This window comes from Xenopus laevis, chromosome 3L, assembly GCF_017654675.1.
Source record: "Xenopus laevis strain J_2021 chromosome 3L, Xenopus_laevis_v10.1, whole genome shotgun sequence".
Classification (NCBI taxonomy): Eukaryota; Metazoa; Chordata; class Amphibia; order Anura; family Pipidae; genus Xenopus; species Xenopus laevis.
The window spans coordinates 66,679,519-66,692,963 of NC_054375.1; the positions used below are offsets into that span (position 1 = coordinate 66,679,519).

Below are 13,445 nucleotides of genomic sequence, written 5' to 3' on the forward strand. Positions count from 1 at the left end.
AATTTAAGTGCTGTTTCAGTGAATATTGTCGGATCCACCCCATTCTAATCAGAATTACATTCAGTAATGGGATTCAAGCCTTGGTACTTTGGTCAAAAGCTAGAGCATACTCCGTCTTTAGTTTGACTTACCAAAGGTTTTAAATAATAAATGGATTTAACATCACAAACAAATTCTGAAGTAGTGATTAATATGAGCTGGTTGGGATTAGGAGATATTAAAATCTTAGAAGGATGAAAGACTAAATAAGGCATTTAAAAGGAATACTATGTAAGTGTATCTTTGAATTGTACATTGCCACAAACATATGGATTAACAACACTTGATAGAAAGAACAAAAAATAATAATGCACCACAGCTTTTTCTTTTTTTTAAAGTAATTATATTTAAAATATTGTATAAACACTTTTAATACTACGCAAGGTAGTATTATAATACAAAACATTTTCATTATATACTGTACTTTAAACTGTTAAACTTTATTATAAATAAAACTTCACAAAGAAAATAATTGCACATTGTAATTGACCACTCTTCAGTTCTGATGCACTGGCATTTGCAATATCTTCAAGTTTAACAGTCTCAGCGGAGTCCAAAATGTAGAAATGGGAAACATAATAAAATAAATAGAAAAAAAGAAACAACCCTCAAGTGCAATTAGCAGACTGACGGCCTTAGCAGAGAGGTTTCCCGTACCACCTGCTGCTCTTTACTTTAACTACACCAATATATGTATCTTGAATATCCCACCCTCATTCTTTTTTAAATGTGAACTGACCAAATCGTGAATGATTTTGAATGAGAGACCGATTGCTTTTGTGGTGTAAACAGCAGCCTCTGTAATTATTACCAGACATGAGGTCTAATAGGCATCAGTGAGAGAGTCAAGTAAGTTAGAAACAGCACAACAAAGAGGGTTTTGCAAAATAAATGGATAGGGTAGGGAGGAGAATAAACACAGACAGAAACAATAAAACAGCAGTCACTGATGAACTATACTTACGTAAATGATGTATAGAGAATCTTGTTGGGCCTAGAAGCAGGCCGAATTCATTTCTCCAGTTTGATAGTGGAAGTATACATTTTCTGGGCTACCAAAACAGGCTTGAACCGCAGCAGAATTGCCTTGCAAACACTTAAATGCTAATCCTTATCAATCTGGCATTTAAAAATAAGACTTTGGCCTGACTGCACCCAGTGTTCAGCGACTCCTGCTTTCTGTGTTTATATTTAAGAGCTCATCTAGGCTGACTCCAACCTCTTGGCACTTGGAAACTAGTTTTCTCAGGTTATCTGTTTTACCTCCTCCTGATGCTTCAAACAAGAGTTGCTGAAAAAGAGGGGGAAGGCAATATATTATTAAAGCTTAATCTGAATTTCACAACATTGGACATTGGCAATCACAAGCCATACCCCCATAACCAAAATGAACAAGCAAAGACATTACATCTTTCCACAGGGCAGCACACAGAGGCATCTTCTGCAGGGCTCTTTGATAAAGATGGTGGACCTGTAAACACGGTGCATTTTAGATAAGGAGGCAAACAACAAATCAAAACTTTGATTACACTGCCAGTGAGATAGAAATAAATGAAAAGATGGCCAGTAAATGATTGAATATTGAATTGATTAAAATAGATTGAATACAGCTGGCACACAAACACACGCATTTATATATACAGATCTAATGAATACATACAATGGTGCAGATTAATTTTGAAGTTATTATAAAGCAAAGCAGTTTTTATATTTTTAGTCTATATAGCCTAATCAATGTAAAGTGTCAAAATCTTTTTGCTTATAATTGTTAGGGTATCAAAGAAAATGAAAAGCACGTACAACACACAGGTGGATAGCCCGTAGTATAGACTTGTTAAAGGGATTCTGTCATCATTCTTACTGCGTACTTTTATTTCAAAATTACACTGTTCACATTACAAATAATTCACTACCATATAAAATGTTATACTTGAATCAATAAATGTAATGTTGGTGTGTAGACAGCCACCTCAGGTCATTGTGCATGATCCTGTGCTTTCAGAAAGAGCCAGCACTTCACAATGGAACTGCTCTCGGATAAGCTATTGTTTCTAATACTCAATGTAACTGGAGGAGCTGTGGTAGGGCTTGGATGTTTTACTATTAAGTGTGATTCTCATATGTACCATGGTGGGGCAGAAAAAGATTAAGTTAACTCTCTACTTCATAGTCCTGAAATGGAAAGCTGCTTCTATAGCATGCAGAGACAAGTATTAATCTCACCTCTTTATGTCCTTTTTGAAAAGTTTCCACTGCAATGGCTCTATTAATAAAAGAAAATAAACACATCAAGGGGCGTGTGAGATTATCTGTGTATTTCTATAATGATAGCACTTCATTTCATGAATTAAATATTGGGAAAGAAAACACAGAAGGATAACTATATAACTGCATGAATACACCAAGTGCAAGTGCTCAGTGGCTGAAAAACATTAAAAAAAAAAATCTACAGCATATCCCAACAAGCCTCCCCCCAGCCCCACAATTAGTTTAGAGATCATTACCTGCATGCTAAAAAATTAATGAAGAAAAACAAAACACACAAGGAATTTGTACATTACATTTTCCAGATGGGCAGGCACATTGGGAAATTATATGTAAACATCTTGGATTGCATGTTCACATTCTGATTATTGTTCTCCTCCAATTCCTGTTTTAGAACCCTGAAAGGGAAATTACATTGATTGTGCCAAAGAAATAAATATATAGATAGATAGCAAGAGAGAGAGAGAGCACATCATAAAAATTTGCCTACTTGTCAAAGAGTAATAGAATACGGAATGAATACATGGGTATAAAGATTTATTTGGTTCAGGTGAATAAGTTCCATCTATGGTTCCATATGGTAACACCAAGCTAGGAACAAGGCAGGATCTCGCACACCCAATCAATAACAACGGTATGCCTGGTGCACAATGGTAGAGGTTTGGCAAGCCCCACAACAGAGTACAGCAAAGGAATTCCAACGGCACACAGGACTGTAGGAAATCTTCAAAATTTATTTCAAAGCGGAGTGCGATGCAACGTTTCGGGGAGTAAAAGGGGTTTTACTCCCCGAAACGTTGCATCGCACTCCGCTTTGAAATACATTTTGAAGATTTCCTACAGTCCTGTGTGCCGTTGGAATTCCTTTGCTGTACTCCATATGGTAACAGCCCACATGGATGGCCAATAAATAATGATCTGCAAATTACGGTTGGTGGTTAGGACGAGCCAGCAATAACCACAGTGAGAGCCTAAGATTTCTTATTGACCAACAGAAAGATACAATAAAATTACAATAAAAAAAAGTCTGCTAAAGAAATTCTGGGTATATTCCAGACAGTTGCTGAAAAAAACTATACATCTTGAACTTGTTGAGAGAATGAAATTAGGAGTATGTTGGGGTTAAGTAGTGCTAAAACCAGAGAAGCTTTAAGTCTACCTGGCACATTACTGCATGTGTACCACTGTACAAGAAGTTAGAACTAATGTGATAATTCTGTAAATATGTTAAAAGTAAAACAGGACGGAAACTGTGGTACTTATTGCAAACCATGATTTATACAATGTAATACATTTTACATAGGAAGGGTCATTTACACAAGTCTAGAAAGGCTGACCTGAGTGCAAGTCCAAGATTTGAAGGCATCATGGTTAAAAGTTGTTCCAAAATTTTTGAATGCTGCGCCTTTGGGATACAACTCAAGTAAAAGTAAATAACCTGCAAAAGGTAAAAGAATAACTATTGTAAATGAAAGAGAAGGCAACATGTATTAAAGGCCAGTTATAATACCACTTCCTCTGAAATTTTGTTATCCTCCATCTAAAATATAGCTTAATTTTTTTTCCCCTTAAGGAATATGTAAAGATTGGTAGCTGAAATGTATATAAAGCATAACATGAATATTTTCCCTTTAATGGTACACTGCTTTGTTCATGTCAGTAAGCATAACAATGCTTACACTGCAACACACTTTGCATTACTTACTTATGTGGGGTAACAAAGTTTTGTGTTCACTACACATACAGGTCAGTGAAACAATGTAAAGAATGTTAGTGCAATACTGCCATGCAATCAAGTGATAAAGTGCAAATTACGTTGTGCATACCCCCACCAGAAAGACGATCCATACAGACTGTACCCCTATTTCATTAGAGGTACTAAGAATAAAGTAGCTGGGCATTCAGAGGCTACATAGGCTTCCATCAAAAGAACCAGGCAGTGTTTTTACCCAGTATGTCAAGTTTTTAACCCCTAAAAATCATATCCAAGAGAACATTTAATCTTATCCTTTAATGTATTAATAAATGTTCCACCCCTTACCGAATTATGAAACTCATAGTTGGTCCAGTAATCGGATGTGCTAAAAGGAATGAGATGCCTTATAGGAACAGTCATCAGACATCTGTTAACTAAATCCGAAAAATGTTTAGCTTCTTGAACCTTACTTTTGGCTCCCACAATTTTTCTGTTAGTAAAAACAAGATAACTGGAAAGAAAAGATATCCATTAAATCTCATGGCATATTTATACACAGACACTTGCCTTTAATAAAGAAAATGCTATCTATATAAAATACTTACTCCATCCAAAGTCTTTGCAGCACCTCCTGTTGCATTACAGCTCCCAGTGCTGCCTCATAAGCTTCTACACTCTCTGCAGTGCTCGAACTAATAGTCTGCCATAAACTGTATATAAGAAGGAATGCTCAATATTAAATTAGCTCATTTGTAATGTACACACATGGGTAGACACAGATAGGCGGTGTAGTGTCTACATGGCAAAACCTGTTGTTTTCAAATTTGTTAATGTATATGGCAGCTTTGTCTAACCGAGTGTCCAGATTCCATTCACTGCTTCAAATTTGGGAAAAATGTTCTTTTGCCCAGCAGCTGAAAGAATGCTTAGTTAACAAGCCTATATAATAAATGGAAACACACTCACCAAAACACAAGCCACATGTATGGCATTTGCAGAGCCGACACATTAAAAGATTCCTTTATGGCTGGAGCTTTGAAATTTAGAGGTACTGAAAAACTTAGAAGGTATCTGGGGAAGGAAACACACAAAGGTGAGGAGGAAAATGAATCTGGGGTTTGCTCCCTTCTTGTATTTGCCATAGAGCTGTCTATTTCTAATGGCCTACAGCAGCCTAAATTATTACTAAACAGCAACCAAAAATGTTGTGTGAAATTATTAAAACAACTCTTTTTACCAAGACTTTTTACTTTATTGAAACAGGCCACCCTATAATGAGCAATATAAACAGCAGCTGCTATCGTTGGCAAAGTTCAACCTGACGTGCTCATGCTTTACATTTAGTCATCTAAAGGCAAAATAACAGAACGTTGATACACTAAATTACCCAAGATTTTAGCTTTAGAGTACTTTACACATCTTATCATGAACATTCTACAACTTCATTATACAGAGAAATCTGGAGATGGTTGCAAATGTGGGGAGTTCTGTTCTATGTCAATTGTCACAGTCAACATTTTATTAGAGAATATACAACATACCTCAGAAGGTCTGTAGGGCTATGTTCCTCATCAAAAGTATCAAAGAATGACAAGACAAAATCTTTCATGATGGAAGGAATTTGGTCTATATGATTCTGCAAAAGAAATAATTATGTATTCAAAATATAAGTTGCAAAACTAATAATACTGGCCTAAACAATAAAATAATGTTTAGCACTAGCGCCTCAATGCCGGCATTTCGTGCTTGATTCTCTATACATATTCCTATAAAGAGCTGCTTATGTTAGCACAGTAGACATTAAGTGAACAACATAAAGAGGGAACGTTTAAAAAGACAGAATTAGATAAATATAGTAAATCATTACCAAATATCTTCTCTTTACAGTAGAAGAACTTACATGTGAAACTAAGAACTTGCATGTATAGTAGAAAATCTTAGGATTCTGTATGTTATTTCTGAACGCAGAGATCCAGACATCCATGGCTTTCTCAGGTTGTGCCATCTTTAGGTACACAGAGCACAAAGCTTCCAATATGTCACAGTTAGCCATAGAAGACTGCAGCAGCTGCATACATAGCTCAACTGCTTCATCGGGTCTTAAAAGAAGAAATACAAATCAGTGTATTACATCCATTTATTAACTGCTTTTATTTAGTAGAATCCAGCATATCTTTGGGAGCAAATGATTTATAGCCCAAGTTATTGCTTGATATTCTGTGATTACAACATTTCTCAGGAAATACAGAAGCAACATAATGCAGGAAATTGCTGCAGAATCGCTTCCTGCTGGGGACAATGGGTATAATACAAAGAATGGCACACCTGTGTGACTTCAGCACACAAATGGCTGCTTGTTTCTAGGAACTACAGCAATTTTCCTTTTCCTCAATTGGAAAAATCAGTGTAGAGGAGACCCCTGTGTCTGATGAGAAGGATAAACTAGAGTTCATCCTGCATACTTTGGTTTATTTAATTAAAGTCATCCCTACCACTTTTAGAAATTACCCTTTTGCCATTCCTTTTCCCATTTACCGATAAACAAGCCCTGGCAGGAAAAAAAGAGAAACCAAGGACCACTAACAACTTAGCATGTTTAGTGTTTCAACCCCTAGTGTTTCTCTTGAGACACTCTTGTCCTGCATTCCCCAGCAGATTACTCCAGCTAGTAGGTACATTTTTTATCATATCCCAAACTAAGCACGGAGTTTGGCAGGACAAAACTGCACTAGCACTTGCAGGCCCCTTTGGTAAACAGTACACATCAACCCAGCTGAGCGAAAGGGAGCAGCCTGGTTTTCTATTGAAAGTTAGATGTCATTTTAAGTAACTTTACTGCATGCTCCCTATGCAAAGAAATTGAAAGTTGAGTATAAATGACCCTGTTGTTCTCCTGCATTTGAGAAGTCCAGCATTATTTTTGTACAAGCAGATCGTACACACAGATACAAAACCAACATAAGACAAATTGCTACAATAAAACACCTACAATTGCATAATGATCACAAATATAAAAATATAAAGGCATCCCTTTCTCACCTGTTCAGCAAAAGATATAACTTAATCATATTCTTATAAAGAGGTAGACCAATTTCTATTGCATCCTCAGCTGTCAAATTCTCATCACAGCAAGATGACACGGCAGCTAGAGGTAGAAGCAATTAAAAGTCAGCTAAATTTGTATATAAACAGAATAGCACTGATTGTATCAGCTTGATGGATTTATCAATAGGTTAGAGACTACAGGAAACCAGGCTGTCCCTGAAAATAAGCTTGAATATCGTTAAGGCTTATACCAGATGGGACTGAAAATTGGCCTGAAATACACAGGCCAAGAATCAGCCACTATGCCATTATTAGCTTTATGTCCAGCCTGCACAATGAACAATTGTAAACCCGGGTGCAGGCACTCGCAGCGGATTATGGTGAGAGAATGCAAATGCTCATGTTTCTTCTAATCTGGTAAAATAGAACATAAAATTAAAACATAAAACCTGCTAAATATGAGATAACTGTAAAGGGGCAAACAGTTTTCTTCCCAGAACTGTATAAACCGTACCTAAATTATATTTATTATTGAAGGAGCAATATTTTGCCAGCTTTAAACTAGTGAATCTAGTCTAAGTAATGCTGAAAGATGAAGGGCTCAAAAACTTACCAGTAAAGCAAACCAATGGGGTAACTAACTATAGATATATATCGAAATTAAAAAATGAAGAGAGAAAAAATACCTTATTATCATAAGGTATAAACTGCCCACACATGCTGTGAAAAATATGACCCACAGTTATTACAATTTTACTTTTATTCATATAAAAGAATTAAGACTGCACAAAAGTCAAAACAAAGACACACCAAACACGTATATTCAAGATCTCTGGCTGCAGCTACTTTATGATCACTAAAAATGTTTTCATAGCCTGTTCTGTCTCCTATCTCCCACTATGCTACAGTATAAACTAAAAGGAATGATCCAGGGTGACACTGCAATTGAGCACATTTGAGGAATTCTAAAATGTTAAGGCTAAATATTTAAATATGAAACGTTTGCAGAAAAGCAAACCCGTTCTCCCCTAAGTACTACTGGAAACAGCTCTTTAAAGGAGAAGGAAAGGTAAAAACTAAGTAAGCCTTATCAGAAAGGTCCATCTAAATATATCAGTAAACCCCCAAAGTAATGCTGCTCTGAGTCCCCTGTCAAAAGAAACACAGCATTTCTTTCCTTCTATTGTGTACACATGGGCTTCCTGCCTTCAGCTTAAACCTCATTGCCCTGGGCAAGAGCATGCTCAGTTTGTTCCTGTTCCCCCCCTTCTCTACTGTAATCTGAGCCCAGAGCAGGGAGAGACTCAGGCAGGAAGTGATGTCACACCACATTAATACTGCAGCTCCTATACTAAACAAACAGAGAGCTTCTAGAGCTTTTTACTCAGGTATGGTAAAACATTCTACAGAATAAATATAGCATTCTAGCTTGCATTATGGCAGCTAATCTATTGGCAATAAAATGCCTCCGTAGCTTTCCTTCTCCTTTAACAATATGCTTTGTGCTCTTAATGGTGTTTAAAAAACCAGTTATTGGCGTCACTAAAATAATTAATTGTTGTTATTATACATGTGTAGGCAGCATTAGGTTGTACCAATAAGGGTTTTTTTTTCTCCATTCCTTTCTAAAGAGAGACTTGTCTAAGTTAAAGGATTCTTATGTAGCTTTTTTAACACAAGATAGATATATATTGATCATTATATAGCAGCAAGTAAAAATTATGACTAAGCATGCAGAAAGTTATTTTTAAGTTTTAATAGCAAAGTACATATAAAAAGAATCAATTACCTTTGTAAAATTTTAAAACAATGTAACAAAACAGAAGACAAATGCATGCAGATAAGCTTTTTGACAAACCTTCAAAAACAGCAAGCAGCATGGCAGGATCAGTCGTCACACTTTGGGAATTCAGCCAAGGTATTAAAAATGGTTCCTTGTTAACTATTCTTGAGGGATTTGTATTTGTTGGTTCATGGAATTTAGCAGGTAGACTACTGAACTCCATAAGGTGAATGTAAGAAAGCCATGCTAAGCAGCGATCCTGCAGGGTAAGGTGATCTGCTATACTCTTCTTGTTAGCACACTTTAAAGCATTCTGTAAAGCATATTAAAACAGAAGCGTTTAAAATTAATTCAAATAAGGTAAAAATTTGAAAAAAAAAAAAAAAAAAAGTTTACAAAATAGAAATCTTAGCGATATGCATAGATGAGTAATTGCCTCCCATTGGCAGCAATGGAAATCAAACGCAAAGTAGTAGACCGTACATCTGTGCTTTTTTGTGTGACATTTGTAAGCTAAGGACACCGAATCACCCAGTATGAAGCACTTCTCAATGGTTTGATAAGTACTAATAAAAATGGGTGATCAGTGCTGGAAAATGTAAGTCACATGAGTGCAAATATATGAGTTTGTCCTAATAATGGAAATGTACCTTCTTTAGATTTTGGTACAGTAACCATAGAACCAGTGGAGACATTTCCAATAGACACCTGAAAGCGTTTTTGAAAAGCAAGCTTTAAGCAGGAACATTTTATAAAAGATGGCAATGAATACATTATAACTTTGCATTTTTTTTTTTTTGGCTTTTGCAGTAGTCCCTTTTCATTTCATCTGACACATAGAGTAATCCAACATTCATAGTTTAGTCTGGAAGCAAATACTTAACTTGCAAGCAATTCACACATACAGTACACCTATGTACTAACCACATGGGCCAAAGATCCTCCAGCAAGATAAATATTTGTCATCTAAAATGGGCTCTCCATATCCTACTATTAGGAAACATGGCTATTAGGAAACATGGCCTATTAAGATAAAACCCTGCCAGCTAGATGAATGCTCATAAAAATGAAAAAAACAAAAAAAAACAAACCCTTCTGCGAGGCTTTATCCAGTTTCCTCCACACTGTCATGTCTTCAATAGCATCATCTAAGAAGGATGGGCCCTTAGATTTACTCTTTTATTATTTTAAACGGTTTAGAGACTTTTATTGCTTTAAGTGGTTCTAAGCACTTTTGAGCACATTTCCCGCCAAAGGGATTTCTGCTTTTCCCACCCCAGGGGGTTTGTGCTAGATTACAGAAATCAATTAGTGAAGTACTTGGTTACTTCTGAAAAATCTTACTGTAGAAGATCTTCCTCCCAACTCAATCAGATGGCAGTGGCCAGAGCTAAAGCTATGGTGGAGATGACCCAGCCACTGTAGGAACCCAAAGACCTTGGTTATGCATTACATGTAATTTTTTTTTTGTTTTTAAAGAGCCATAGCTTTGCCTACTGGGCCCATATGCTTTAAATAATACATATTTAAGTTCTGAATATTATATTGGATTGAGTGTGCCTGAAATGGCATACATTGCTGAACTGATGGCCACTGGTGTCCACAATGACAACTCATGGATACTGTAAACAGGGAAAAAGCTACTGTAGCAAAGCGCTCTATTGGATCCAAATTTACCAGGATTCCTTCTGACAGGCTGACTCACATCTACATCCAGTTTCCATTTACCTCTGTAACTAGAAGATATACAGCACACAAGTGCAAATCTCTTTACAACTCTCTGGATGTGGCCATCCTGCGAGTAAGGCTGATAAAGGGCTCAGTTCTTTACTACCTTATGGTAAGGAAGTCACTCTTGATCATTGTTTGGAGACAGTTGGCCCTGAGACCTAACATCAAGACAATTTTGCAGAATACAGCCTAGAAGGTTCCCCAATATACGGACCTTGGACTTCATGTGGAATAAAAATGGAGAATCCAGGAGGATCTCTATGAATCCCTAGATTCATAGAGAGCATTTTTCAGGTCAGAAGGATGCTGGAGCTTGAAGCTCTATCTTGTTTGTGTCCATTTTTTATTTTGCCTTAAGAACAACCTTAGTCCAAATCTGTAGTTTTCTAAAGTGATCTCAGAGATTTAACTTTTCCAGAAACCAATAGTTTCATCATTCTGCCATGAACCCAACATCTTAGAGAGGATGAAATTAAAAAGTTGCACTGCAATACTAAATTCAGACAAAATCCGCTGGACAGAATCTGCACGGAGGGGTAAGTAAAGAGTTAGGGGCATTTGCCTGGGGGGCAGCTAGGCTGAGGGAGGGGGGTCTATGTCGGGTAGGGGGAAGGGGTTTTTCACTTTACGGTTTATCCTTTAATCATCAGTGCCATTAGTGCCCTAAGAGGCTCATTCCTGCGTACTAGACAGTCAGACACAAAGAGTCACAACAGATATGTTGGGCAACTATGCAGTCAATCAATCACATTTTAGAGGCTGTAGCTAAAACAAGCTTCAGAAGGGAAGGTCCTCCAAGCTGAGGTCACTTGGGCCAAAGGCAGAAACCACAGCTCATGTGCTGGAGTCTTTGAAACATTGCCATTTAAAAATTCTGTGAGCAACATCTGAGTCCCAGCCCCCCCCCCCCACCACCACAATATGTGGAATGTTTAACTGTCAATCAAAGTCTGACTATAAGTCCTGAATGAAGGTCAGATCGCCAAGTGGAAGATAAAAAGACCATTTTTATTTCAGAAATGGTACAGAATTAGTTATTGAATATATTTAGAAAGTTTCTTTTTTCCCCACCAGAGATGGAGCTTATATTAAAAGGTATTCATAAGTCATGATTTTTATGGTATAGTTTTTATTACTAAAATTAAACTGTGTGCATTGCAGGTACTTAATTCCATCATTTAAAATTTTATTTTTGAACCAATTTTTTTTTCAGTTGTAATATTGATGTGTATGTAGCCATCTCAGATAATTGTGCCTGGTCATGTGCTTTTAGAAAGAGCCAGAACTTCACAATGGAATTGCTTTCAGATTAGCTATTGTTTCCCCTGCTAAATGTAAGTGACGAATTGGGTTAACCCGGACTTGAATTTTTACTATTGAGTACTATTCTCATATCTACCACTAGGTGGGGCATGGGAGAATTTTTAGCAATGCAAGTGTCTGGGAGCTGTTATATAGTTACCTTCCCATTGTTCTGTTTGCTCTTTTGAAAGAGATTCTACTCAAGGAGTATTACCTGATGCATTTTGTAAAAAAAGAAAAATGTTTTCCTATGATAGAATACCTTTAAATTTCCATTTCCGCAAAAGCTTCCCTTTAAATACTTCCTAAAGAATGGAGTAATTCTTGCTACTTAATAATAGTCACTATACCACAGGTTCAATAATATGTATGAAGAACAGCATTAGCAGTTACAGGGAAGTAAAATACACAAACCTAAAGTAACTGTCAAACAGATGTCATACAAACCTGAAAAAGAGCAAGTGCATTTTGCAGCCTTCCTGTGATCAGACTTAGATGTACCCGATACAGCAATGTCTCTAAAAGCTGCAAAGAAAGAAGATCTGACTTTTTCTCCTCCTCTACCCTGTCCATCAGGTACTGCAGTGTTCTGCTGCATACAGAATCCTTCCCATCAAAGGAATTTTCCAAATTTAAATACTGAAATAAAAAAAATAAAAAAATGGTAAAAAAGAAAAGCAGCTACCGTAAATCTCTGACAATTCTACTAGGGTATGAAAAAAAGTTAACAGGAAGGTTAATAAACACTCTCCATTAACATTCTGGAAATTGCCATTTTAACTGGCCCCATAGACAAATGCTCTTCCAATGACAATACTCTAGAATAGTTCAACTACTTGTACAGCGGAGATAAGATTTCTGGGTACATGCACTGCATAAAGACAGATTTCCAACAGATACTTTCTGTGCGCATTTCATCCTTCAACCTGAACTCCTCATTCACAGGTACCTTGGGGAATGACATAGGATAGCTACTCTACCAGGACCATTTTCTACCAGATAGAATTATTTAAATAAAATATTCCCACTTGCAAAGGCAGAGAAAAGCCAGCATATGACTGCTTCTAGGAAGGGAGGTTCTGTGTGCCATAGATGATTCAAGAGGAAAGAAAATTTAGTGGCGAGTATCAAAAAATACCCTTTTCTCTTATAATAATCTGTGGGACCCAGGAAACATGAGGGCATACCAAAACGGTCTCTCAATTAGCAAAGCCAATAGCATAAAATCATCACCACTACCTTCTTGTCAAAGAGAACAGTTTCTGCATACTAGTTCACCAGAGGCCTCAGTTCCCGAAGGCACAGGAAGAACTGATGCCCTTAGTAGAGTGGGCTCTGATCCTTAGTGGATGAGTTTCCCCTTGGCCTACTTATGTATGACAAATAGCCACTCTGATCCACCAAGAGCCAGGGAACCTTTTTGGGCCCTGGAATGCATTATGGAGGGTGAAGTTCTCCAGCATGGTCAAGGTAGAACTTGAAAACCCTGACCAGGTCTAAGAAATGGAATGCCACTTACTTGGGTTTGCACGGGAGTGGACAATAGAAAAGGATATTGATTTGTGAGAAATTCAAAGACCACTT

General features: G+C 36.9%; 1 protein-coding gene across 2 annotated transcripts in view; it reads right to left on the reverse strand.

Annotated features, from left to right (window-relative positions):
* Window positions 1–458: 458 nt before the first annotated feature.
* zfc3h1.L (zinc finger, C3H1-type containing L homeolog) overlaps window positions 459–13,445 on the reverse strand; it is a 50,905-nt gene continuing 37,918 nt past the window's right edge. The window contains exons 23-35 of one of the 2 annotated variants that reach the window (XM_018252470.2): window positions 12,309–12,500; window positions 8,904–9,141; window positions 7,040–7,145; window positions 5,901–6,099; window positions 5,542–5,636; window positions 4,967–5,071; window positions 4,606–4,710; window positions 4,346–4,511; window positions 3,642–3,742; window positions 2,601–2,702; window positions 2,263–2,302; window positions 1,448–1,510; window positions 459–1,330 (exon numbers count right to left, since the gene is read on the reverse strand). In XM_018252470.2, the coding sequence (XP_018107959.1) occupies window positions 1,202–1,330; window positions 1,448–1,510; window positions 2,263–2,302; window positions 2,601–2,702; window positions 3,642–3,742; window positions 4,346–4,511; window positions 4,606–4,710; window positions 4,967–5,071; window positions 5,542–5,636; window positions 5,901–6,099; window positions 7,040–7,145; window positions 8,904–9,141; window positions 12,309–12,500 (1,641 nt within the window). In that variant the 3' untranslated portion in view covers window positions 459–1,201. Of the gene's footprint in view, window positions 1,331–1,447; window positions 1,511–2,262; window positions 2,303–2,600; window positions 2,703–3,641; window positions 3,743–4,345; window positions 4,512–4,605; window positions 4,711–4,966; window positions 5,072–5,541; window positions 5,637–5,900; window positions 6,100–7,039; window positions 7,146–8,903; window positions 9,142–12,308; window positions 12,501–13,445 lie in introns of those variants that run through there. The other variant, XR_005966283.1, reaches the window with a different exon arrangement.